The following is a 26,492-nucleotide window of genomic DNA, read 5'->3' as shown; positions in this document are numbered from 1 at the left end:
AATGTTACTGTCTGCAGTCTGTGACTGAACTGTTGTTGACTAAGTCCCTCTCTTCTTGAAGACTCAGGAGAAACTAATGAAAGAACTCCAACGGCTACAACAAGAGGACCTAGCTCATCGGAGGCAGAATGTAGCACAGATGCCACCACAACTAGTTGAACTTCCGTACAAACGCAGTGAGATGAAAGAAGATTGGCAGAGAGAGCTGGAATTTGCCTTTGAAGACATGTACAATGCAGACAGGAGTAAGACACTTTTAATAAACTTTCAACAATGCTTTTAAGTGTTTTTGTGGGAAAATACATTTGTATTGATGAAGCCGTTTCTATGTTGGGATAAGTTCCCAGGTTGAAAGTGGTCCTAATATTTTAGACTTAGAAATTGTAATGGCCTTTAAAATCTTATGCTGAAGTTCTTTTTAGTCATTTCAGAATGGAAACCTATCTCTGTTTCTTTATTGAAAAGTGAAAGGAAACCTGATTTTGCGTCTTGAACCAGAACCTTTGCCCACTGTGACTGATCAGATCCAAGATGAAGAACTGGACCTTTCAATGGAACAAGAAAAGTTAGGAGAAACTGAAAGCATTCCGGTGACAGAAGCCGAAACAATATGTTCTAGTGAAGCAGACGGTAAAAACTCCTCCTGACCTGAATATTACCATATTTCATAGAAAAATGCTAGTAATTTGCCAATAGGAAAATCTGATCTAATTTAATCCAAACAAATGACTAATACTAGGGGGAGTGATGGAAGAAAAAAAGCCATGTTTTTAGATTTCCATCATTAAAATCCTTTTCATATACATAGGAGGAAAGTCATTTGTTTTTTTTTTTTTTTATTTTGGTTGTTTTTTTTGTTAAGATTTTATTTATTCATGAGAGGCAGAGACACAGGCAGAGGGAGAAGCAGGCTCCATGCAGAGAGCTCGATGTAGGCCTCGATCCCGGGCCTCCAGGATCACACCCTGAGCCAAAGGCAGGCGCTTAACCGCCAAGCCACCCAGTTGTCCCAGAAAAGTCATTTTGTTCACATGAACATATAATTGAAGGTTTTTAGGCTGAGTTAGATGCTCAATTCTGAATTCCTGTGAAGGCTCAGCATTATCTTTAGACTTTAATCAAATCACCAAAGATACTTTTACTGTTTCACCCACCTTTTTTAATTTTTTAATTGGGAATATTATTCAAATCTCTAGTTTGTCAGAATTGCAATTCTTGCCTTATCCAAAGGAACAGTTACTTTCTGGCTCCTGCTGATCCCATTTGGAATTGTTCGCTTGATCTTGCCAGCTCTCTTGATTTTTCAAAAGAATCTAAGAATCCCATTGATTTTTAAAAATCCTTTTTTTAAAATATTGGCAACAAATTTCTTAAATATGAGTGAGTCACAGACTAATGATGATTGAAAGAAGCCAGGCAGAAAAGAATACCTAAGTATAATCCCATATTTATATGAAGTTTAAAAAAAAGTAAATAGACAAAACTAAACTGGTTTTGAGATTAGAACAGTGGTTATCTTTAGGGGTGTATTGAGTAGGAAGGGGCCTGAGGGAGCCTAGTAGGTGCTGGTAATGTTCTACATAATGATCTGGATGGTGTTACGTAGGTATATGTAAAATTTTTCAAGCTGTACACTTAGATTTTGTGTATTTTATTGTTTGTAAGTTAAAATTAGAAAGTATTTTTTAAGAAGTATGTCAGACAAAACTAGAATTTACCAGTTTTCAACTTAAGTGGATTTCTTAAATTTTATTCCTTGATTAAACCAGAGAACTATGTATTTTCAACACAGTTTTTGTCCTTTTAGAGAGTTGTTTGTACTATGCTGAATTTTGGTGTTGTATTATCAACCCATGGTGGGGGATGTTTGGGAAATAACTTAAAAGATTTTTTTTTAACTGAAGATATCTCTTTATGGAGATAGGTGGGAGAAATTTTTTCCAGATAGAATAATTTGGGAGTACCTGACTGGCTTTAAGGTTATAACTAGTAATGTTTTCCTCTGTAGCCTACTAAGAAGTGCAGAACCATATTTGGGACCCCTCTCTAGGATAGAGTATAAAACCTTACAGAACATATTTTGTTTGTTTGTTTAAGATTTTATTTATTTATTCATGAGTGATACACAGAGGCAGAGACACAGGCAAAGGGAGAAGCAGGCTCCATGCAGGGAGCCTGATGTGGGACTCGATCCCGGGACTCCATGATCACGCCCTGGGCTGAAGGCAGGCACTAAACAGCTGAGCCACCCAAGGACCAGAACATATTTTGAATGCTAATCTTGCATCAGTTAATTATGTGATATGCATTCTGTCATCATTAGCAAGCAGAATAAACATTCTCTGTGATAAATTTTTAAGCTTGAAATTGGTGTTGCATATTGTTGAGAAATAGTTGAATTTTGGTGCCTTTATTTAAATTTAAATTGAAAATTATTCCTAGTTGTAAAATTGCAGTTGGGGTCAAATATAATTGTATGTGCTGTTAAATTATAAGTGAAAAATAGAGAGATATAAAGTGCTTTTATCTTAACTAGTGTTTGTGGTGGTTACTAAGTATAATAGAATAATTTGCTTAGTATACAACAGGTCCTAAATAAGGTTTTTTTTCTTTTCTTTTAGTTCCCTTGGCAGTAAAGACCCACCAAGTCCCTTCAAAAATTCTTTTTAAAAAATTACTAAATAAGATCCGAAGCCAAAAATCTCTCTGGACTATTAAATCCATGTCTGAGGATGAAAGTGAAGTGACTACAACTGTTAGTGAAACAGAGAGTAAAGCACCAACAGTCGAATCAGGAGCGACTTTTGGCGAAGAGAGAACATTATCCTCTGTGCAGGAACAAGGTGGTTCTCTCCAAGAGTCTCATAACACACAGACCCTTTCTGAGTTGTTAAAAAATACGTTCATTCCTGAAAAATCAAAGAATGGTGGTCAAAAGGAAGAAAATGCTTAAAGCCCATAGTGCTGCTACTTCAAAGGCAGTAAATGTTAAAAACCTTCATTAACCTTCTTCCAGACACTTTAACATAGTAGTATTTTGTATATATGATTGACCCTTGAACAAAATGAGTTTGAACTACATAGGTCCAATTATAGGCAGGATTTTCTGCATAAATAGAAGATTTTTGGAGCTTGTGACAATTTGAAAAAACAGAGAAACTGCATAGCCTAGAATTACAGAAAAAATTAAAAAGTAACGTATTTTAAGAGTATCATATGTAATACATATAAGATACAAAATATGTATTAATCAACTGACATTGTCATTGGTAAGGCTCCTAGCCAGCCATAGGCTATTAGTTTTTGTTTTTTAAAGATTTTTATTTATTTACTCATGAGAAACAGAGGCAGAGACACAGGCAGAGGGAGAAGCAGGTTCCTCACAGGGAGCCCGATGCAGGACTCAATCCCAGAACCCCGGATCACGCCCTGAGCCAAAGACAAACGCTCAACCGCTGAGCCACCCAGGCGTCCCACCATAGGCTATTAGTAGTTAAGTGGGGAGTTAAAAGTCGTAAGTGGGGGGTTTGGCTTCTAACTGACATTTTCCAAGGGTCGGCTATATAAAGTCCAATGTAACTGAGGAACCAAAATTAACCAGTTTTAGTTTATTTTTTGTGCTATAGTGAGCATCCATTTAGCAGTCAGCCTACATCTTTATTTCCTTAAGAAGAACTCTTAAAAGAATTACTGAATCAAAGAATAGGAACATGTTAACAGCTTTTGAATACATTGTATTATTTGTTTCTTTCACAATACCACCAGATATTTGGTTTCTTTGTTACTCTTAAAGAAGGTTTTTTTGGGTAGACAAAAAAGCTGTTAAATAAATTTCCAGAAGTTATAAAGGTCAAGGCAGAACATTATCTGGAGGTACAGACTAACAAATGAGTTGTGATGACATAATTCCTCTTTGATTTTTCTTTTTAGAGTTTTGTTCTCTGTATTTTTTTTTTTTTTTTAATGTGATTGGACTTGTATGGAAGTATTTTGCTACCAGGCTTCTGAAAGAAGTGACTTATAGTCTGTGTCCAGTTTCTGGACTCTATCCTAAGTACAACAGGAAACCTTCTGGAACTAATTTCTTCACTTGACATCTTGACACCACCCTCAGTTTTCCTGACTTAATGGCTCCTCCTTCATGATTTCCTTTGCTGCTATTCTCATCTCTATAACCACTAGTCATTGTACCCTGAGCTTGTTTCTCAGATCTTTTCACTCTCCCTAGTTAAATGCTCATGTCATAACTTTACATTACCATCTTTATTTTGATGACCTCAGGTGTTTATAGCCTTGACCTATTTGAACTCCACTCATTTAGATTTCTATTTGACACCTTCCCTTGTAGTTACATCTTAAAGTTTTCCAAAAGTGGACTCTTAATATCCCTCCCCTACCCCACTTTTCCCACATCCTTCCACATTTCAGCAAGTGGCAATAACATTCTCTTGCTCAAGTCAAAAAGCTTGTCATTTTAGTTCCCCTTTTTTATATCCTACATCCAAATCATCACAAATCATGTTGGCCTCACCCTTAAAACCTATCCACATTCCAACTAATTCTCAACACCTACCATCCTAGCTTAAGCTACGTTTCTTGTCCAGTGTAGACCCTTGCAGTAACCTCCTGACTGGTCTGTCTTCAGATTTTTTTTTTAAGATTTTATTTATTTATACATGAGAGACACAGAGAGAGAGAGAGAGACATAGGCAGAGGGAGTAGCAGGCTCCATGCAGGGAGCCTGACATGGGACTCGATCCTAGCTCCCCAGGATCACAACCTGGGCTGAAGGTGGCGCTAAACTGCTGAGCCAACCAAGGCTGCCCCTATCTTCAGATTTTGCACCTCCCTGCTGCATTCTAATCCCAGAGTCATCCTATTAATCCCTCATGTCATTCCTCTGGGGGAAGCCCTCCAACAACTACCCAATTCATTTGGTTAAAACCAAAGTGCTTATGGGGCATCAAAGCCTTATATAATCTATGCCCACACACACTGCCTCCCACCATTTCTTTCAACTTCTGTTTCCCTAACTTCATTTTTATTTTTATTTTTTTTAAGATTTTATTTATTTGAGAGAAAGCATGTATAAATGAGAGGACACAAGCCGAGGGAGAGGGAGCAGCAGGCTCCCCACTGAGCAGGGAGTCCCAGTGCAGGGCTAGCAGAGCTTGATCTCAGGACCTGAGGTCATGACCTGAGTCAAAGGCAGCCATTTAACTGACTGAACCATCCGGGTGCCTCTCTGACTTCATTTTCAACCACACCTTCCTCCCAAACCTCTCTCCATAGGCGCTGGCTTCCTGGCTATTCCTCAAACATAGCAAACGTGACTTACATGATTTTACAAATTGCTGGTCTTTTTGGCCTGAATGCTCTTGCATATTTCTATGCAGTACTCCCACTTCCTTCAGATACTTGCTGAGACCTAGCTTTCTAAGCAAAGCCTTCTCTATTCACTCTGTATAAAATGGCAAGTTTCTGCACTCCCCTTCTCCCATACCCCTCACTCCCCATCCCTTTTACCCTTCTTTTTCTCCATTGCTCTTAACGTCCACTCCTTCCATAGCTCTTACCAGCATCTCCTGGACCGTAAATTTACTTTCTTGGCTTATTTGCTGCTTGTCTTGACACTCGACACTGTATATCCTCTAATTCCAGTATAATTGCCATTGAAGTTAGGAATTAGGCTTTGTTCATTGCTGTATCCCCAGGGCCTGGACCAGTGCTTTATACATAACAGATGCTCAGTTAGTATTTGTTGGATTGAGTAGCTTAAAACAAGAGAGGTAAGTTAGGAACTCAGATGTAAATATGATATTTAAAGCCATGAACATAGAAGAACTCTTAGGGGGAAGAATTTGGTGAGAGAGGGCTTATGAGACCATTTGAAAGACTCCAGTATTTAGAAGATGACTAAAGAAGGAGCAGACAGCAAAGGCAGTATAAAAGGAGTGGCCAACAAAGTAGGAGAGAATATGGTTTCAGAATTCAGTAAAACAAGGCTCTTTCATTGTCAATCCATAACCAAGTCATTTTTTTTTTTTTTTTTTTAAGTCTCTGTATGAATAGGCTTTCTCCAGCTTCATCTTGCTTCATTCATTCTCTCCCTTGTCTGGCCACACCTCATACTCATTCCTGTGCATCCCCACATTCTTTACCTGGCTGATTCCTCCTTGCCTTTCAGATGTCTGCCTAAATGTCATTTCCTGAAACAAATCTCACCTGAGCCCTTAGTCTAATTCAGATTCTCCTGTGATACTCAACTGTCTAATCCTTTATTTCTTTTATATAGCACTTAGCAGTTTCTTGTTTTGTAATTTTTTCTTAAGATGATTATTTAATGTTTCTGTCATCCCACTTGCCCTGTAAAACCTCCTTTTAGGGCTTTTTAAAATTTGTCAGTGTATCCCCGGTGTGTACCACATAAGTAGAATAAGTGAGTGAGTGAGTGAGTGAATGCTTGATGCAGAGTTCCTGACTACCCTGATACGATCCAAGAAACTGTTTTAACTTCCTTCTCTGATCTCAGAAATAAGAAAAATCCTTATATCCAAAAATGGCAGGGATGCATTGCCAGTCCTTAAGCTTCTCTTTTTGAACTTAGGTACCTTGTTTATTCTATTCCTCTGTGCTTTTCCCTTGTGTTTGAAACTATCAGTAAACCTTTTTAATCAATTCTTCATTTTTTTCCTTTTGGTTCACAATTTTAGTCTCCCATCTGTCTTCTTAAATGAGGCTTAAGTTTAATGGATAAGTATGTGGTCATCTGGAACATGACTGGATCTTAACTACATGACTGGATCTTAACTAAATGTGACAGATGGACCAAAATTGAATTGTTAATCTGAATGCAGGTTTTTGTTGCTTTGTTCACATTTAAGGTTACAGTGATAATATGTTTGTAATAATGTATCCATTACAGTTGCTGAAAGTGATACTTTAACAGTTGATTCTGGACCACTTACTAGTGAAGAGAAACCACTTTCAATGGATACAGACTCTGAAAGGGAACAAGGTATTTCTTTTTATCACATTTTTAAATTAAGCTTGCTTACCTTAACATTTTTTTCCTAATAAAATTACATTTGTGATAAATGAGTAAAGAGAATTATGGCAGTGTCAGAATTCTAAATTATTTAATTTTTGATTTGGGAATTCTCTTAGAAATAAAGGAAGTTCAGCCTATCCCAGCTGTAGCTCAGAGTTCAATTCTACTTCATCCTCAAGAAGAAGCAGTCAGAATTAGAATGGCAGCAAGGCAGAAACAGGTAATCTGAAATTTCTTATTTTTAGAGATTTCTTTCTTCTAGGTTCTATAATTTTGTTTGATCAGTGAAATTTGTCTTACTGTCTGGCTACTTTTGGTACTACTTATTCTGTCTTGTCTTATGCATTCAGCTGATAGAGAATACTTCATCTTTGCTTACACTATTCATTTGATCCTTACTGCATTTTGTTTTGTATTTGTATTTGTATATACTTTTTGTTAAAGACAGACGGTCTTTTCGAAAATTCTGTTTACGTAGGTTCTGGTGCAATGCTTTATACATACTAAGGGCTCTATAAATATTTGGTGAAATCAGCTAGACTTTATAAACTCAAAAGCTTTTTTTTTTTTTTAAATATTATTTCAGAAGAAAAATTGTTGATTCAGCCTTCTTAACTGTAATTATGGTCTGCTTTAATACCAGACTTTTTTTTTTTTTTTTAACACAGATTACCTTGAAAGAGGTTAATTGCTACTAAGCCAGTCGATTTATAGTCCTAGTTTTTATGAAAAAACAGCTCGGGAGTAAGAATTCTATAGACCAGTATTTCTTCTCAGATAAGTTGTTTTCTAATCTGTATTCTAAAGTAGTATTATCCAATAGAGCTTTCACTGGTTATGGAAATGTTCCATATTTATGTCCAGTATGGTAACTGCTAGCTGCATGGGCTATTGAATACTTGAAATATGACTAGTGCAACTGAGTGACTGAGTTTTCAGTTTTATTTAATTTTAATTCATTTGAGTTTTATTTTTTTATTTTTTATTTATTTTTTTATTTTTTAATTTTTATTTATTTATGATAGTCACAGAGAGAGAAAGAGAGGCAGAGAGAAGCAGGCTCCATGCACCGGGAGCCCGACGTGGGAATCGATCCTGGGTCTCCAGGATCGTGCCCTAGGCCAAAGGCAGGCGCCAAACCGCTGCGCCACCCAGGGATCCCTCATTTGAGTTTTAATAGTCACATGCAGCTATTGACTATTAACATTGTAGTTCTAGAGATAATACAGAACTGTAAATGGTCTAAGTTCAGTGGCTCCTATGAGTAAGGCAAAGTAAGGAAGTTGCAGACAAGAACTCAGCTGTAGCCACTCTTGCTTGATTAGAAATAGGTAAAATACCAGATTGAGACATTTTTTTATTTTAAAAACAAGATCGTTCTTCATTATCTCTTGTAGAAGTGTTCCTCTTAATAAAACTTGTATACATTCTTTGGTCTACTTACTCAGTAAATATTTATGTGTTGTTATGTATGTTCCAGGGATTGTACTAGGTGCTGGATTTAGCACGTAACCAGTCAGACTCAATCCTGTCCTCACGAAACTTGGAGCTCTTCTGACATATTCTAATACTTGGTTGGATCTGTGTGTGTGTGTGTGTGTGTGTGTGTGTGTAATACTAGAGTTTATGTGTCATCCCTGTGCCATTGTCTTCCCGTCAGTTTCACACCTGACAGAAGATGCAGAATGTTGCTCATGTATTATTTGGCCTCTAGATAACCACACCTCTTGATGGGTATTCCTAAGAAGTCAAAATATTTGTAAGGCCTTGAGAGTTTAATTTATTCAGTCAATTTTTCTTACTGAGAACTCTGTAAAATTAAAGATGAGAGCATAGGATTTGGCTGAGCATCATCTGCTGCTTCTCTGGAGGTGGGAGTCTTCAGTGCTGAGCAAGCTTTCTCTGTGCTCTCACAAGAAGCAGTGTTTGTTTTCTCCTTCCCTTTCTCTCCTTTCCCCTTTTCCCCCTTTCCCCTTTTCCCATCTCACCCTCTTCCTCCCTCTGGTAGTGGCAATAACATAAAACATTACTACCTCCTTCTCAGATAACTGGCATTCTTGGTGAGGAGATCTGTTTCTTTTCAATGTTATACATAAAAACTTTTCTTTGTATGAGTTTATTGATAATAGAGTGGTAGTACTTTTTTTACTTAGATAATGGAAATAGAAGAGCAGAAGCAAAAGCAGTTGGAGTTACTTGAACAGATTGAACAACAGAAGTTACGATTAGAAACTGATCGCTTCAGGGCTCAGCTGGAAGAAGAAAAAAGGAGAATGCAACAGACTGGGGTAGGATACAGGAAATCTCATTCCTACATAGATTGTCGGGGGATACGAACATATGAGCAGTCATAGCATTCAGGAAAGTAAAATGTATTTCTAATTTTTCTTTGGTAATTTTTTTCTGTATGTGTGTATGTGTGTATCTGTATAGATACACTGTAACACTGTGTGTATCTGTATAGATAGACATAGGTATATGTATATACCTTATAAGCTTATACAAATCTAATGGCTTTCATCTTTCAGTTTCTGGAGGGTCCCAGGTCTCCAGGATCATGCCCCGGGCTGAAGGCGGCACTAAACCGCTGAGCCACCAGGGCTGCCTGATCACTTCATTTCTGAATAATGGAAGTACCAGTCTTTCTTGTAAAAAAAAAATAAAGCTATACAAAAGTTTATAATTATAGAACTTCAGTTTGCACAAAATACTTTAGTACTTGTTTCTGGATTTGCCTTTTAATTAGTAGCTTTGTCTTTTAGGTTGGTATTGCTCCAGGACCATGCACTATAAATTCCGATGAAGAGAATCATAGGCAGATGATTCGTAACTATCAACATCAGCTTTTACAACAAAACAGGTAATTGCTAGGATATAATTTATATGTGATACAGAGTGTGACTGCATCTTCCAGAAATCACTATGAATGTTGTTCCTTTTGCATCATGATAATGGCCAATCCTAAATTGCTGTTTGTTAATTTTAATGCATAGACACTTGAGAATATAGGGCATTTTTTCCATCAAGAAAGAATAATGGTTTTTTTTTTTTATGTTTGTTTTTGGTAGGTTTCATAGACAATCTGTTGAAACAGCCAGGAAACGATTACTCGAATATCAGACCATGTTAAAAGGAAAGTACCCATCCGTGTTAGCTACTTCATCAATAACTGATTCTCTTATATCAGTATTACCACGGAAACCTGAAAGACCCACTGTTACATCAGAGCATTGGGATCAAGATCAGAGACCCAAGTTGAGTCCTAATAAATATCAACCTATACCATCCTCACAGATCTCCGAATTAGAACCAGATTATTTTCAGGTTCCAAGACAGAGTCTCTTTCCACAAAGACAGGCAGAAACAACAACAGACACATTAATCACTTCAGATGTTTTAGCCAAGCAGTCTTTGGAATCACAGGAACAGCCTAAGCAAAGTACCGTTTCTGTAAGTCATTCTGTATTCAGCCAAATGCAGGATAAATCCTTGCCATCTTCAGAGAGTATTATAGCCCAGCAGGGTAATTTGAAGGCTCTCCAAGAACAGTTAGACCTACAAAAGGAAGTTCTTCAGTCAAGACTGGAAGCCCAGGAACAATTGCTTTTGTACAAACAGAAAGAACTGGAAGGACAGACTGGCCTCTCTATATCCCTTCCAGTAAGATCTCTGGATTCATTTGCTACACTGCCTTCTGCCAGAGCTGAATCAGGGAGAATCCAGGCATCTTCTCCAACCTGGGGTGATACTGCAGTTCCCGCAGGCCATCTTGGGGTCCCACAACTTCCAGATAGGCTTTTGAGTTTTTCACAGCCGGTCTTATCACAGCAAGATAATTTTACATTTCTCCAAGGACAGTTAAATACTCAGAGAGATAGCCTTCAGGCTAGGCGAGAAGCCCAGGAAGTATTACATGTACATAAACAGAGTGAACTGGGTAGAAGAATAGGGTCTGGACAGACTGAACCCCCTTCTCTCCCTTCTCAGGTAGCTCAGCACCTATTTACTTCACTACCTTCTGCTGGCACTCATTCTGGAAAGATCCAGGAGCAGTATTCATCCGAGAGTGAGAAGGGACTTCTCTCAAGCCAGTCTGAAAACCAAAAATCTCAGGATGGGTCTTTGAGTTTCCTACAGCACTTCCTACCTTTGCATGATAGTTTGAAGTTGCTCCAAGAACAGCTGACTACACAGAGGGATGCTCTTCAGGCTAGCCATGAACCCAAGACAGAATTGCTTTTGCATAGACAAAGGGATTTGGGAAACGGTAAGTCTGGACAGAGGAGTTTGTTATTTTCACCAGTGGTTGCTCAGCGTTTAGTTGCTTCACAAACTCCTGCTAAAACTGAGCCTAGAAGAATTCAGAACTTTTATTTATCTGAAAAGGAGAGTGTTACTCCCTCCAGTCATCCAGTAACCCCGGCATTTCAGAATGTTTCTCATAGTTTTCCACAGCATAACCTGCCACAGCAAGAAAATTTGACACTTCAAGAACAGTCACACATGCAGAGGGTAATGCTTGGTGAACAAGAAACTCAGGAATTTGTACACAAACAACAACATGAATTAGAAAAAATAATTTCTCCTGAACAGACTGGCACCTCTTTATCCCTGTCCCAGGTAGCTGAGTCTGAAAGATGCCAGGAATTTATGTCAGTCAATAGTGATGGTACAGTCCCCTTAAGCCATTTAAAGATCCTGAGATTTCAGGAAAGACTTCTGGGATATTCACCACATACTCGACCTCTACAAGATAGCTTGGAGGGACACCAAGAATGGCCAGACAGAGTGAAGGCGGCACTTCATTTTAGCCAGAACACCCAAGGAAATATATCTTCGGAACAAACTGACTCCTCATTCGGACCCCAGTTAGGACAGCCTTCATTTACTTCGTTCCCTTCTGCTGAGTCTGGTACAACACAGGAACCTCTTTCAACAGAGAGTGATAGTAAAAGCCATCTTCAGATCCCACAGTTGCAGGATAGGCTTTTGAGGTTATCCCAACTTATCCAGCCTCAACAAGACAATTTGAAGGCGCTTGGAGAAAGATTAGCTACACAGAGAGAAGCTATCATTCAATCTAGACAGGAAGCTCAGGAGGAATTACTTTTGCACAAACGGAAGGAAGGAATATCTCCTGAGCAGGTTGGCACCTCTTCCTTCCTACCCTCAGTTGTACAGCATTCATTTGCTTCATTACGTCTTAGTGAATCTGGAAGAATCCAAGAACCTTGTTCAACTAAGAGTGATAATACAGCTTCCTCAAGACATTCTGAGATACCAAGATTAACTGATAGAGGTTTATCACAGCCTGTTTTACCTCAAAGAGATTACCTGATTGCACTCCAACAAGAACACTTGGATCCAAAAGGAAATGCCCTTCCGTGTGGCAAGAATACCCAAAAAGAATTGGTTTTGCCCAGCCAATATAAATTTGAGGAAGAGTTACCTTCTGAGCATTTTATCCAACCTCACCATGATGATTTGAAGGTACTTCAACAGCAGTTAGAGATACAGAGGAAAACTATTCGATCTAGACAGGAAGTCCAAGAAGAATTAATTATGCAAAGACTAAGTCAATTGGAGAAAAGGGTATCATCTGCGCCGACTGGCTCTTCATCATTATCCCAGGTAGCACTGCCTGTTGCTGACTCTGAAAGAATCCAAAAGCCTCTTACAGCCAGAAGTAACAATACTGTTCCCTCGAGTCATCCTGAGACCCCAATATCCCAAGATAGACTTTCGAGTTTATCACAGACTGTTCTGCCTCAGCAAGATATTTTGACAGCACAATTGGATTTGCAGAGGGAAGTGATACAGTCTAATGAGAAGAGTGGGGAAGAACTGTCAGACAGACAAACACAGTTGACTGAAAGTGAATCTTCTGAGCATGCTATTCCCTCTTTGTTTTTACCCATGGAAAGAGACCATTCATTTATTCCACTGCCTTTTGCTGAAGTTAAATCTAAAAACAATTGTGAATTGTATTCATCTAAGAGTGAACATGCAGCTCCTTCAAGCAATTCTGGGATCCCCAAATTTCAAGATAGACTCCTGTGTCTTTCACAACCTGTCCTAACTCAGCAAGATAATATAGAACTTCAGAAGCAGTTGGATCTACAGAAGAAAGTTCTGCAGTATAGCCAGAAAGCCCAAGAAGAATTGCTTGTACAGAGACAAGCAGCACTACAGCAGCAGATACAGAAACATCAACAGACTTTGAAAGAGTTCTTTAAATCCAGTCAGGTATGTGTTAAATTTAAATACCTAGGAATTAAATAATGGAGATAACATGACTCAGACAAACTAGATGTTTGTTTTTTTAATATTGAGACTAAGTGGTTTGACCTTAACTGCTTTAATTTTCTACCTTAAACAATGTAAATTAAAATATAAAAATTGGTCTGCCTTACCTTGTGTTTATAAGGTTAATACTTGCTTGAAGCTCAACTGATTTTGAGCAGTAGTTTGACATAGCCAAATGCAAACACCATCGAAAACGTAGATTATCAAGGCACCTGGGTGGCTCAGTCCATGAAGTGTCTTCCTTCGGCTCAAGTCATGATCCCAGGGACCTGGGGTCGAGCCCCAAAATCGGCTCTCTGCTCAGCAGGGTAGCCTGCTTGTGCATACTCTCTCCCCCCCCACCCCCCGTCGAATAAATAAATAAAATCTTAAAAAAAACCACATAGATTATCATTTGAAGTTTTATTATAAGGGGTTGTGAGCTTACCATACCGTAAAATGAAATTGCAAAATGACTAGTTAGCAGAATTTCTTTTATGCAAATAGCACATCTTGTGCTTTCTGTTACCACTTGCTTGACGTTTGTATTTGAATCAAAATTAGTCCCATCTTTTTCCTTAAGTAACAGTATCACCCACCTTTTCTGAACAACTGGCATGATTTTAGACTGATGGGCAGTTAGACCTGCTGTTTGTTACTGAATTGATAAGAAGACTCTGGCTCGGTCACATTGACATTCATGGTTTCATTGTAGGGGAGAGGCATATATTCTGAATATGAATGTGTCCATTTTATTTTAAAAGGCCCACTTCCTAAATCTCAGATTTAGCCTAAATAAAATTCTGTAAATCCTTTGGCTTTCAAGAGAAGCTTGAGTTGAACTCAGAGAACTTAAGTTCTAGGGATTTCCTGGTCTTTTTATGGAAAAGTAATGGGGAAAGAAAAGCGGGGGGAAACGGGGTGTACCCAAGTGTAATGTCTTACTGAAAGATACAGTGGAGGCTAAGTTTTCAAGTTCAATCCCTGTGAAAGGTTATACTTTTCTTTTTTTTTTTTTAAATGTTTTATTTTTATTTATTTATTTAATTTTTATTTATTTGTGATAGTCACACAGAGAGAGAGAGAGAGAGGGGCAGAGACACAGGCAGAGGGAGAAGCAGGCTCCATGCACCGGGAGCCCGATGTGGGATTCGATCCCAGGTCCCCAGGATCGCGCCCTGGGCCAAAGGCAGGCGCCAAACCGCTGCGCCACCCAGGGATCCCTATACTTTTCAATGGAAGTATCACTTTCAGTATTAGAAGCATTTCTCATTTTTTAATCTCTAAAGTTGTAATAGTGTGATTGATGGAACTGTTTATTTGGTTGAGGTTCTAATTTAAGAAGAGCAATACACATCTAATGAATTCTTCACATGATCCTTGTCCTATGCCATCCCCACCCTTAATTGTCCACTTTTTCAGATAAGTAAGCCCAAAGCCGAAAATGACACAGAAACTCAGAAGCTCAGAGAGTGGCTTCCTCAACTCCAAGACCTAGCAGAAGGTGATCAGGGAAGCATTAGTCCTGCAAGTAGGAGCAACTCTGGTGATAATCAGCTGCTTTCAGGAGAGAGTGATACCAAGCAGAGTGGTAAGATAATTGCATACTATTGTAACTATCCTGATTATTTTTTTGCTTTCGCCTCCCTCAACTTGCTGCCTGAGGAAAAGTTTGTAGTATGTTAACAGATTTGTACTATGCCTGACTTTGTCACTGACTTGATAGGCGAGCTTCTGGACAAGCAACTGGGCAGGAGATCCTCAAAGCCCCCTGTAGCAAAAGTTAAATGTGGATTGGACTTGAACCAACATGAACTTAGTGCTATACCAGAGGTAGAATCACCAGCAAGTGGCAGAACTTCTGTACTAGGTAATATATGGTTTGATAAAATTTTTTCACGATGTTAATTTTTTTGTCTTGAAGAAACAGGCTGTGAGTATTCAGGAAAGAAAAAAATGGTTTACATGAATAGTATTTAAACTTTGGACTTAAATGTGACATTAGGTAACTAGTTTCTCGTAGATGGTGAAAACCTGTTTCCTGTAGACAAAAGTTCTTCAGTATCCTCTGCTTCTGACACTTTTGCTTCCCTCTACTTCCTTTCATATCTGCCTCCTAAACCTGTTTCTTGGGGCACCTGGGTGGCTCAGTAGGTTAAGCATCTGCCTGGAGTCCCAGGATCCAGCCCCAGGTCAGGCTTTCTGCTCAGCAAGGAGCCTGCTTCTCCTACACTCTCTGTAGGCCGCCTATCTGCCCTCCCCAATCATGTTCACATGCACTCTCTCTCTCTCTCTCTCTCTCTCTCTCTCTCTAATAAATAAAATATTTATAAATAAACCTGTTTCTTTAGGAGGAACTTTGTATTTTCTTTCCTGCTTTTCAACTTGAATACCTTCACTGCTCTTGTATCTTTTATAGGATGATTATGCTTTAAGGATAGTTATAAGCAGGAATATTTCTTCTCTGTACTTCTCCCTGAATGTAGTTATCTAGGAAAATTCTTCCCTGCGATCTTTAGTAAATATCTCCATTTGAATTTCATAATTATTTTTAGGTTTCAGACTCAAGTAAATAACTCATCAAATTTATCAAAGCAATTTTTTTAAAGATTTTATGTATTTATTCATGAGAGATACAAAGAGAGAGAGAGAGAGATAGGCAGAGACACAGGCAGGGGGAGAAGCAGGATCCATGCAGGAGCCCGACGTGGGACTTGATCCCAGGTCTCCAGGATCAGGCCCTGGGCTGAAGGCGGCGCTAAACCATTGAGCCACCTGGGCTGCCCCAAAGCAAATTTTTTTAAGGGGGAGAATTAGTTTTGTCACTAGAAAGGTATCTAGAAGTGTATTATTAACAGCTGCTTTGGTCTTACGCCATAAAATATTGTGCCTTTGTTTCTGACTGAAAAAATTAAGAAAGGTAGATTCAGAGTAACTCTTAAGAATCAGTCCCCTTTCTTATCTTATGGAGGTTATAATAATTTTATTTATTACTCAGCTTTGATAGCTTTTCTCCTATTTTGCATTTTTTGGCAAACCACAGCTGTATGGGAATTAGTCCTTTTCCCTGCTTTAGAATATGCGTTGGGAAATTCTCAGCATTGATTCCTATGATTTATCGAATCATGTTTGAGATTGCAAAAATGTCATCTTGTCTAAAAGGAAAAGCTATATATTCGCTCACCACTTTATCCTTGAGCCTTTTTTCAGGGACAAGCAATTACATGTAAATCTTAACATTCCCCTTGTCTTTCTCTCTCTGACACCCCATAAAAATCACCAATTCTTAGTTCTCCTTGTTCAGTTCTGTCATCTGTCTGCTTGTTGCCACTCCTACTCATTAATGCAGGCTATCATTTCTCTCTCGAGTGGCTACTATAGCTTCCCAAGTCTTCCTGCTTCTAGTCTAGCTGTACTCTCCTTTCTCCATGGTACATTCGGAGTAATCTCCCTAATCTCCCTTGCATCTCCCTGTTTGAGACTCTTCATTGGTCTTCTCTTTGATTTGAGGAATAAGTCTGCATTAAGTCTCAGTCTCCAGCTTCACCTTCCAGGCCTTTCATGATCTTAAGAGTGAGGTTCAGTGTCCCTTTTCTGGTGAACGTGGCCTGAATGATCAAGTGTCCCTCTCATGAGCCTTTGGAGCTTTTATCCTAGCCCTTATCACACGTTGGGTAAAACTTTTAGTCAAAATATTACAGGCAAGTAGTTTTAAAAGACAAACAGTGCTAAAAGGTTATTCCTGCCCCTCCCCACCCATTACCCCTGAACCTTACCAGCCACTTTTCAGTCTTTTATGTGTTTCGTATATTTACCGTAGTGCTTGGCAATGAGTTTTTAAAAATCAAGTTAAATTACCCTCATGCTAATGTGTAATTATTTTTCACTGCTAAAAAAAATTAGTGTACTATAATACTCTTTCTGTTTTGTAAAACTTCTTTTCTATAGTAAATTCTCTCCTTTTTTTATTAGCTTAAAGTTTCTGTTGGATGTTTTCTCACACTAATACTTCTATCACATACCTCTAATAGAAGGTGAGATCACACCAGTTTCTCTGAAACATCTTCCTGTTAAAATTGGGGGACCTATGTCAGTTCTTGGGGCGGTGAAAAAGTCTTTCTTTATATATTAAAGCACAGGTATACATAAAAAGATAAACAGTATATCTGTGGTTATTAAAATTTCATAGAGGTAGGAGGCATTTAGACCAAAAATAATGGCTACAGACTCCTTAGGCAGCTGATGATAAAGCCATGTTGAAAGGCACTGATCTGTGGCTAGGTGGAGCCTGGTGGCCCAGTCAGTTAAAGCATCTGCCTTCAGCTCAGGTCATGATCCCAGGGTGCTGGGGTGGAGCTCCCTGTTGGGCTCCCTGCTCAGTGGGGAGTCTGCTTCTTGTTCTCCCTCTCCCCCTCCCCCTGCTCATTTTCTCTCCTCTCTCTCTCTCAAATAAATAAAATCTTAGGGATCCCTGGGTGGCGCAGCGGTTTGGCGTCTGCCTTTGGCCCAGGGCGCGATCCTGGAGACCCGGGATCGAATCCCACGTCGGGCTCCCGGTGCATGGAGCCTGCTTCTCCCTCTGCCTATGTCTCTGCCTCTCTCTCTCTCTGTGTGACTATCATAAATAAATAAAGAAAAAAATATTTAAAAAAATAAATAAAATCTTAAAAAAAAAAAAAAGACACGGATCTATATTGATCCTCCGATTTTCTTCTCTAGTTTCTTTTGTTTTTGGTTTTTATTCTGGAAGAATTTCCTCAATTTTTTTCTAACTTACGCATTTTCAATTTGACTATCAAATTTTGTTTTCTAAAAGCTTACTCTTTTCCTGTTTGGGGATTTTTTTTTTTTCTTTTTCATAGCATCCTGCTGTTGTCTCACAAATACAACATATTACCTACCCTGAATATATATAGTATTTTGTTTGGGTTCCTATATTTCTCCATTTGTCTGAATTCTTTTGTTCCTTTTTTGTTTCCCATTTTTAAGGAGCATTTCTCTAATGTCTTGCATATTTGAGTGGGATGCTAAAGGCGAATTAGAAATTCTGTAAGGGGCGGGACCTGTTTCCTGCTGAATTTCATTAGGAAAGGGGGTTTCTCATTGGGTACCCTCCATTTAGTATCTGGGATTCTTTTCCTGGAGTCTGTTCACAGTTTAGTTTCTTTAAGAGAAGATCCTCACAAGCTTGATCCAAGTCTGGCTGTTGCTATGTTGAGGTGCAGACTTGAGAACCCCTGATTTCCTTATGGCATTTTCACTTCCTCCCACCCTTGCTTCTTTTCAGTTCCAAGGCCCCTATTTTCAGAGTGTATTAGGTTCCATTTCTCCAGAGAATAAATAAACCTTTAGTATCCTGTAGGGATGATGTTGAGGGACAGGGACCTTTGGAGATGGGATGGATGTGTTCCACGTACATATTTCTAAACATTCTCCCTGTTTTCAATTCCCTGTTGCACACTTTCCTTATGTAATACCTGGTATCCTAAGTGTTATATTTCAGTGATTACCACTATAATAGCCATCCCCATGTTGCCACCACTCGGGTCAAGAACTAAAACCTTAGAGAACTCCACATACATGTCCTCCTAATTCCTGTCTCTCCATTCTCTCAGGATAAACCTCTATCTTGATTTCTTATACCACAGATTAGCTCTGGCTATTTTTTTACTTTATTGTGTGAACACATTATACCTTACAGTACTATTAATGGTTAGTGAATTCTCCAGGCATTTTTTTCCTGTGCTTGGTCAATACTGAAGTATTATTTGGTGTTGGAAGTGGGACTATCATTAAAAAGTTAGTAAAATCAAAATGAAATAATTTAAAGGCCTGAGTGAAAGATAAGTGGTTATTATTTTTCTTGCTACATAGATTTTTACCTGTGATCTAAATTGCTATTTTCATTTGAACTAACTCTAGAAACATAAGTGAAAATCTAATGAGTCCATATTTTCTTTCTCCCAGGTAAACCAGATTTTTATCAAGACAGGGACCCCCTAAGGGTCTCAATAAGCCGAGAACAAAGTTTATTTGGCAGCCCACTGGACTGTGATGCATTTGGTTGTCTTTACCCAATTGCCCAGGAGAACATCTGTGGTGATGACCCCAATGAAGCAGGTGAGAGAAATAGGAAGTAGAATTGCTGTGTGCAAGGAGATGTAGACAAAAGATATTTATTATAGTGTAATTTGTAATAAGAAATGGTGAATAACTCTAGTGATGGTTGGTAATAGAATCATTATAGTGTATCTATACTGTGTAGTCCTTTGTACTTTTTAAATGAAGGTGGTAAAACTGTCTTTATGCATTGAGAATTGTCTGGAATGATAATCACCAAAGGTACAGTACCTTTGTTGGAGTCTGGATTTCACTTTCTCGTTCATATGTTCATGTATTATAGGTTTTTTTGTTTTGGGGTTTTGTTTTGTTTGTATGTTTTTTACAAAAAGCATGTATTTCTTTACACAAATAGTAGAATGAGGTAAGTGAAGACTAGTAATTTATTTAGAGACTAGTAATTTGGTTTTAAATTATTTTACTAAATAAATGCTAGTAGGAAATATAGGAGAGTATGAGGTTTTCAGTTGGCAACCTCTACAAATTATGTATTTAATCTATTTGTAACAGTCCATATTTAATACTACTAAATATTATGTTTAAAATATTCTGTGGCATTCTAAATGGCATGCTTTGTGTTTAAAATATTTGGAAAAGAGTTATAAGGGAAAAAATGTTAAATCACTTAATCCTGCCTCCCAAGCACGACCAGTATTAATTTTTTAATCTCTTTGAATTTCTGCATGTGTAAAACTGTTTTATATGTGTAATATTGCTTACCCTACAAAGCGTAGTTCTAGTTCATACTGCCGCATTAGTTCCAAGGTATCTTAAGTAGTTATCTTTTCTAACCAGAGTTTTTTATTTTAGCTGTCACTATAGTTCAATAGAATGAGAGATGAGAGAGAGCCAACATTTTAAAATAAAACTGTTAACTTTCTTTTAGATTTAGCCAATGAATACCTTTATTTCCTTTTTACTCTACCTGTCATTGTCTACTAGCTAAAGGGGATAGGAACATACCTATAGTTGAACAAAGCTGAGTGTTCTGACTTGGTGCAGTGAGGTAGAATGCTTGGGACAGGGAGCTCTGAAGTGTCTTGGTACAGGTATTAGAAGATTTGGGCTTGTATTAGGTGATTTGGGGGAGGCTTCAAGGAGGGTGGGGCATTGCTTATGAGTAACGGAACAGGGGCAGTTCCATTACTGGAATTATCCAGGAGGTAGGAATAACGGAATGAACTTTATGAAAGCTATAACTGGTAAAGAAGCAGCCATTACTCTTACCAAAAAAGGCAAGAAAAACACCAAAGTGCAATAAGTGGTTGGTTATGAATAGCAGGAAAAGAAGGAATTTTCCTTCTTTCTAATTTTTGGTGCTTTCTGAAATGCTAATGAGTACATACTGCTTTTATTATAAATTATCATTCTTTGGGTGCCTGGGTGGTGCAGTCAGTTAAGCATTCAACTCTTGGGGCAGCCCAGGTGGCTCAGCGGTTTAGCACCGCCTTCAGCCCAGGGCGTGATCCTGGAGTCCCAGGATCGAGTCCCACGTCAGGCTCCCTACATGGAGCCTGCTTCTCCCTCTGCCTGTATCTCTGCCTCTCTCTCTCAACCTCTCTCTCCCTGTGTGTGTGTGTGTGTGTGTGTGTCTCATGAATAAATAAATAAAATCTTTTAAAAAAATAATATAAAAAATAAAGCGTTCAACTCTTGGATTGGGCTCAGGTCATGATTTTGGGGTCATGGGATCAAGCCCTGCATTGGACTCCCTGCTTAGCACAGAATCTGCTTGGAATTCTCTCTCACTTTCTCTTTCTCTCAAATAAATCATCTTTTTTGAAAATTATTATCCTTAATTATATTTGACATATTAAAAATATATAAAAATTAAACTTTCTGTCTCAGTTCAGGCCAGGATAAGGAGACGCTTGGTCATTTTTGTGATAATACTCATCGTTTTGTCTACAATCAGACATGAGTACTGGTAGCCTGATTTCCATCTTGATCCATCATGGTCACAAAATAACCTTTTAGGTATTGGTATTTTGTGAAATTTTCATGTTTAATGGGAGAACACCAAGGACAGGTCAGCTCTTAGCTCTCAGGCTGCTTTTCTCTTTCTTATAATCATCCCTACATTCATATTATCTCGTATTTAAAAGGAAGGTATCAGCTTTGTTACTTCTCTGTTCCCTTCCTTCCTCTTTATTCAGGTCCTCATTACCTCACCTTGATTTCTTAGTAGCTTTATAAAGGTGGTATCACTAAAATCAAGCTCTGTACCCTTTGCTTTTGTAGGAAGGCAGGAAATGGTGCTTTGCTTCTGAAGGAAAGCAGGAAATTCTTCAATATCATAGGAAGATGGCTGTTCAAGGCTTTGCTTTCATGACACTGCTTCCCCTTTTCAGTAATCTCATACTGGTGATACTTGTTTCTCTTTCAGCAACCTCTCCACTGAATTCTGCAACGTTTTAAATAACTCTGACCTTATTCCTTTCTCATTTTTATTTTTCACCTCTTACTCTACCCAAATCCTCCCCCTGGGAGGGTATCTGTTACAGATAACAGTATAGTTATGATTATTAATTGATAAACCCTAGATTAGCTTCTTATCTCCCAACTAGCTTTTGGAATGAACTGCCTAAAAAAAATAACTACTGTAAAATTGCACCATATCTTAGTTTCTTTACTGAAAATTTTAGCATGTATAGAAGAAACCAAGTAACAGTTTATTGGTTATATCAGGTCAGAATAATATATTTTTAATGAAAAAGAAGATAGTAAAAAAAAGTTTAAAAACAAGTTGTACTTATAATATTCAGTATTACTTTTATTTCTGCCTCATTATCCATAATATAGATATTATTTTATAAATACAGATACATTATGTGTGTGTCCTGGGTTATCTTTGAAAAAACATTTCTTACAAAAACATTTAAAAAACATACTTCTAATGTGTGTGATATCTCTTAAAGTCATGGTGATAATGAGACACATGTTTTTAGTTTATATATTTGGTGGCACAGTTTTAATTTTATTCTATCTCAGAGCCACAGATAACTATACACTTTGACCAGCTTTCTCTCATAAATGTTGGCTCTTGGAGTAAGGGAAAAATTAACTCAGATACCTGAATTATTATTAAGTGAGACAAAATAATTTCTATATATTGTGGTTTTTGGTCTTTTTTTATATGCATTTTTCTCAACTTTGAGATCATACTGTATTAATAGAATATTCTTGCTTCACTTAATAGCAAAAGCATTTCCCATCATACTGGTAATTTTCTATTTGTAGAGTAATAAGTACAGTTTTTCCAGGGAAAAGCATATTGTGCTGACTAGGACATTTTAATGAATAATAAAATGAATGTTTTTGTTTCTTTTTTGGTCTAGGATAAGGCAATTCTACAAAGCAAAATATGAAAGAAAATAGAAATGATACCCTCTGGTGCTAGGAATTTGACTTGTAATAATCTAAACTCTTCCCCCCTCCCTCCAATTTCAGTCAGGGTCAAGGAGACTGTGGCTGAGAATCATGCTGTATTAAGTTATGCTGTGGAGGAAGAACATACATATCTGAGTCCAGCTGTGAAGCCAGATAATGTTAGTAGTGTCTTAATGTGTACTCCATGGTTAGAGCTGTTTGGTTTCATGTTTTAGTTTATAGAAGTTGTAAAATATTGAAGTCTGTGTTCTCTGAGATCTGCTCTTACTGTAGTGGATCAATGATGAAAATAGCCAAATCTGAGCATCAGAAGACCTTCCAGTCTACCTGATGCATGATCTCTCTAGTTCTGAGAAGCAAAAGTAATTTAGAACAATAAGGGCTTATGGCTGGAGGTGTGTATGTGCGTACGTGCATGCGTGCGTGTGTGTGTGTGTGTGTGTGTGTGTGTGTGTGTGTGTATGTGTTTAAAGGTGACCGTGTATAACTGAGGACTTGATGAATGAGATTGGGGGGTGGGGAGGGAATCTGTGTGTAGATTTCTGAGCAATGATGAAAAGGTTTTACTACTGATCTTTACAACTATGAAGGTTTCTACACTTGATCTGAGCTCAGAGTTCATCATTACTAATGTCACTGATTTGGGTTTTTTCTAGCTATTACTTCTTACATTGTAGTGTAACGTTCCTCTTCATTTTTAGGCTGAAACAGAAGAGATTTATCATGAGCCATTATTGTCAATAACTATTTCTACTGGAAGCTTTTTAAGTTATGAGAACACAGATCTGAGCCTTACAGATCCAGGTAATAACATCAGCATGCTTGTAAATAAATTGAAAGGCCAGCATCAGCTGAGATCAATACAGTGGTGAGCAAACACTGAGAGCTTGTCACAGTATGCTGAAAAATTGTTTCTTTAAATCTCAGAAATAAACTGTTCATGCCTGAGAGAATAGTGGACAGTATGATACTCCGTAAACATGACTGGACGTCACAGGCCTGTAGACCCACAGGGATGCTCTGTGGATCTCCAGCAACATTTTGAAAATTATCTGCTATTATCACCTTTTCCCATTCAGTGGGAATCTTTCTGAGCAGATTTCTTAGTTCCTCTGATCCCTCGTCAGTGTATCTTGGCTCTGCCTCTCTGCCAAAGTGTGTCTCTAAGGAACTTTGTGGCCAGCCATTAAGTATTTTCATTAAACTGAATTTTCAGGGTCATTTTCAGAGCATGTGGACCACAGGGAACAAGAATCTGCCACTGGTAAAGAAAAGGAAACCAATATTTTAAGTTCTATAGTTCCCTCATCACAAGTTATTTATCAACGGCAGGACTCTGGGGAAGTTCATCAACCTGTGCTGCCTGCATTGGAAAAATTTACATCTGGTAAGACACACATGCAGCAGATGATGGACAAGCACATAAATGAAGCAAATTTGATGACTGAAAAAACAGACCTGTGGGCTAAAATTATTTTGAACAGTACTTTTGTATAACTTTCCATCCTTTTAGTTCTAAAGAGTGTTTGAGCTTCGTGTTTTTATGGACTGCTGCAGCAATTATGACATAGAAAGTGGAAGACAGTTGAGGGCATTTGTGAGAGAGGGGATCTGGAACCAATTAGACTGAAGAACCTGTAGAAGAGATGAGAAAATCTTCCTCTACCAGTGCAAACTTAACTCTGACAACCAAGGCAGTATTGCCAATAGAGAATAAGAGTTCACAGATCAGACCTTGAGGCCCTAGTTTGATCATTGATTAGCTGTGAGACCATGGGCAGGTTACTTACTCCATCTTCTATTAAAAGGGGGATGTTGGAGATTAAATGAGATAATACACATGAAGCACAATTCCTGGCCCATTATAACATCCTATACAGTGAACTTTTCTTCTTTTTTTCTCCTCTGAAATCATTGATCCTAAAATGAAATAAGTAAGAATAACAAAGCTTATAGTAAAGCAGTGATCATATAGCTTCTTCTAATTAACCTCATAAGATTTTGGAGCTAGTAAAAATGGAAACTTTGTCAAAGGTTTTGGTCACTGAGAGTAGCCTTATTTTTTGAATGTGGGGTGTAATGATAGGACTTAATTGAAAGGATCTGCTGGCAGTGAAAAAATAGAAGTAATTTTGTTAAATTGCAGTTACCTAAAATTAAATTTTTTCTTTTTTTCTCAAAATTACAACAGTTGACCTTGACTTTCCAGAATTGGAACACACTTTTCCAAATTTGCATCGTCAGCTATTTAAACCCTTAGAACCACATCCAGATTTTGACATATCATCATCATACTCTGGGATTTCTCAAGACAGCAGAGACTTTTACCAGGTATATTAATGTAGATGCTTCATTGCTGTGAATTTTCAAAAATACTTTATCTTTCCTTCTGTTAGAACAGAACAATGGTTCTTAACCTTCACTGCTAATTAGAATCATGTGGAAAGCTTTTAAAACTCCCAATGTCCAGGCTGTGCCCAGGCTGTACCCAGGCCAGTTAAATCAGAGTCTCGGGCAGCCCGAGAAGGTTTAGCACCACCTTCAGCCCAGGGCGTGATGCTGGAGACCCAAGATTGAGTCCCACGTTGGGCTCCCTGCATGGAGCTTGCTTCTCCCTCTGCCTGTGTCTCTGCCTCTCTCTCTCTCTCTCTCTCTCTTTCTGTCTCTAACGAATAAATAAATAAAATCTTAAAAAAAAAAAAAAAATCAAGGTCTCTAGGAGTGCCTAGGTTATCAGGAATTTTTTTTAAGCTCCCCAAGCAATTCTAATGTGGAACCAAGATTGAAAACCAGCTGTACTAGAATTTTATCCTGTAAGCCGTATCTCCAGCGGCTTACAGGCTCATTGTATCTCCATATACAAGGAGTATAATCCATAAAAGGCTTGAGAACATTTTTATTATTATTAATTTTATGAAATTTAAAGCCTCTTCCTGTATCAGGCAGCTGATATTCAAACCTGGGTCTTTCTGCTTCCATAGCCTAACATCTCAGGCTGTCGTACATAATAGTTCCCGCTTTTCAAAAATGATCTCCTCATATTCTAAACTATCTGATTAATTTGCAGTTTGTTTTCTAAATAATTTTTTAATTTTTAAAATCTATCTATATATATCTGTGTATTTTTAAAGATTTATTTGAGAGAGAGCAGGAGCCCAAGGGAAGGGGCAGAGGGAAAGGCAGATTCCTTGCTGAGCAATGAGTCTGATGCCTCGATCCCAGGACCCCAGGATCATGACCTGAGCTGAAGGCAGACAGTTAACCAAATGAGCCACCCACACCCCTAAATAATTTTTTTAAGTCTCTTTCATATTAACTGAAATGGAAGAATTGGGTTTAAATAGCAAATTATTGTGAAAGTTATGTGGTTATTAAGGTATCATAGGAACAGGATTATTGACTCAATTGATAATACATAATCCATATTCTCTATTGTTTTTCCATCAGAACTCAGATTCTTCATGTGAAAGCCACCATGCTGTTCTATCATCCAAAAGTACTGTTTCCTTTACAGCACTGAGGAGAACCAGCCTGAATTCTTCTAATATAAGCTTGAACCAGCAGCCTGATCCTCACTTGGCTCATGCTGCAGCTCAGATTTTTGCTACAGATACTGAGGGTATGATTAAGTTTATAATCTATTTTC

The 26,492-nt window shown here is 38.1% G+C and overlaps 1 protein-coding gene and 2 non-coding genes across 8 annotated transcripts in view; all 3 read left to right on the top strand.

The window, feature by feature from the left end:
• CEP295 (centrosomal protein 295) overlaps positions 1-26,492 on the top strand; it is a 52,835-nt gene that overhangs the window by 22,823 nt on the left and 3,520 nt on the right. For 4 of the 6 annotated variants that reach the window (XM_038568306.1, XM_038568303.1, XM_038568308.1 and 1 more), the window contains 16 exons: positions 62-245; positions 466-630; positions 2,622-2,843; positions 6,926-7,018; positions 7,168-7,271; positions 9,205-9,339; positions 9,814-9,911; positions 10,120-13,297; positions 14,759-14,927; positions 15,063-15,206; positions 19,304-19,456; positions 22,907-23,004; positions 23,548-23,650; positions 24,063-24,233; positions 25,038-25,177; positions 26,294-26,465. In XM_038568306.1, coding sequence (XP_038424234.1) covers positions 62-245; positions 466-630; positions 2,622-2,843; positions 6,926-7,018; positions 7,168-7,271; positions 9,205-9,339; positions 9,814-9,911; positions 10,120-13,297; positions 14,759-14,927; positions 15,063-15,206; positions 19,304-19,456; positions 22,907-23,004; positions 23,548-23,650; positions 24,063-24,233; positions 25,038-25,177; positions 26,294-26,465 — 5,329 coding nt within the window. The remainder of the gene's footprint in view (positions 1-61; positions 246-465; positions 631-2,621; positions 2,844-6,925; positions 7,019-7,167; positions 7,272-9,204; positions 9,340-9,813; positions 9,912-10,119; positions 13,298-14,758; positions 14,928-15,062; positions 15,207-19,303; positions 19,457-22,906; positions 23,005-23,547; positions 23,651-24,062; positions 24,234-25,037; positions 25,178-26,293; positions 26,466-26,492) is intronic. The other 2 variants (XM_038568304.1, XM_038568305.1) reach the window with 2 other exon arrangements.
• LOC119865054 lies at positions 23,122-23,201 on the top strand. The gene has a single exon (XR_005375922.1). It is a non-coding gene; the product is annotated as a small nucleolar RNA U2-19 (small nucleolar RNA).
• LOC119865053 lies at positions 23,391-23,460 on the top strand. Its single transcript, XR_005375921.1, has one exon. It is a non-coding gene; the product is annotated as a small nucleolar RNA U2-30 (small nucleolar RNA).

This window comes from Canis lupus, chromosome 21, assembly GCF_011100685.1.
Source record: "Canis lupus familiaris isolate Mischka breed German Shepherd chromosome 21, alternate assembly UU_Cfam_GSD_1.0, whole genome shotgun sequence".
Lineage (NCBI taxonomy): Eukaryota > Metazoa > Chordata > Mammalia > Carnivora > Canidae > Canis > Canis lupus.
Note: the sequence above shows the minus strand (reverse complement) of the source record. Positions and strands in the feature narration are given on the sequence as shown.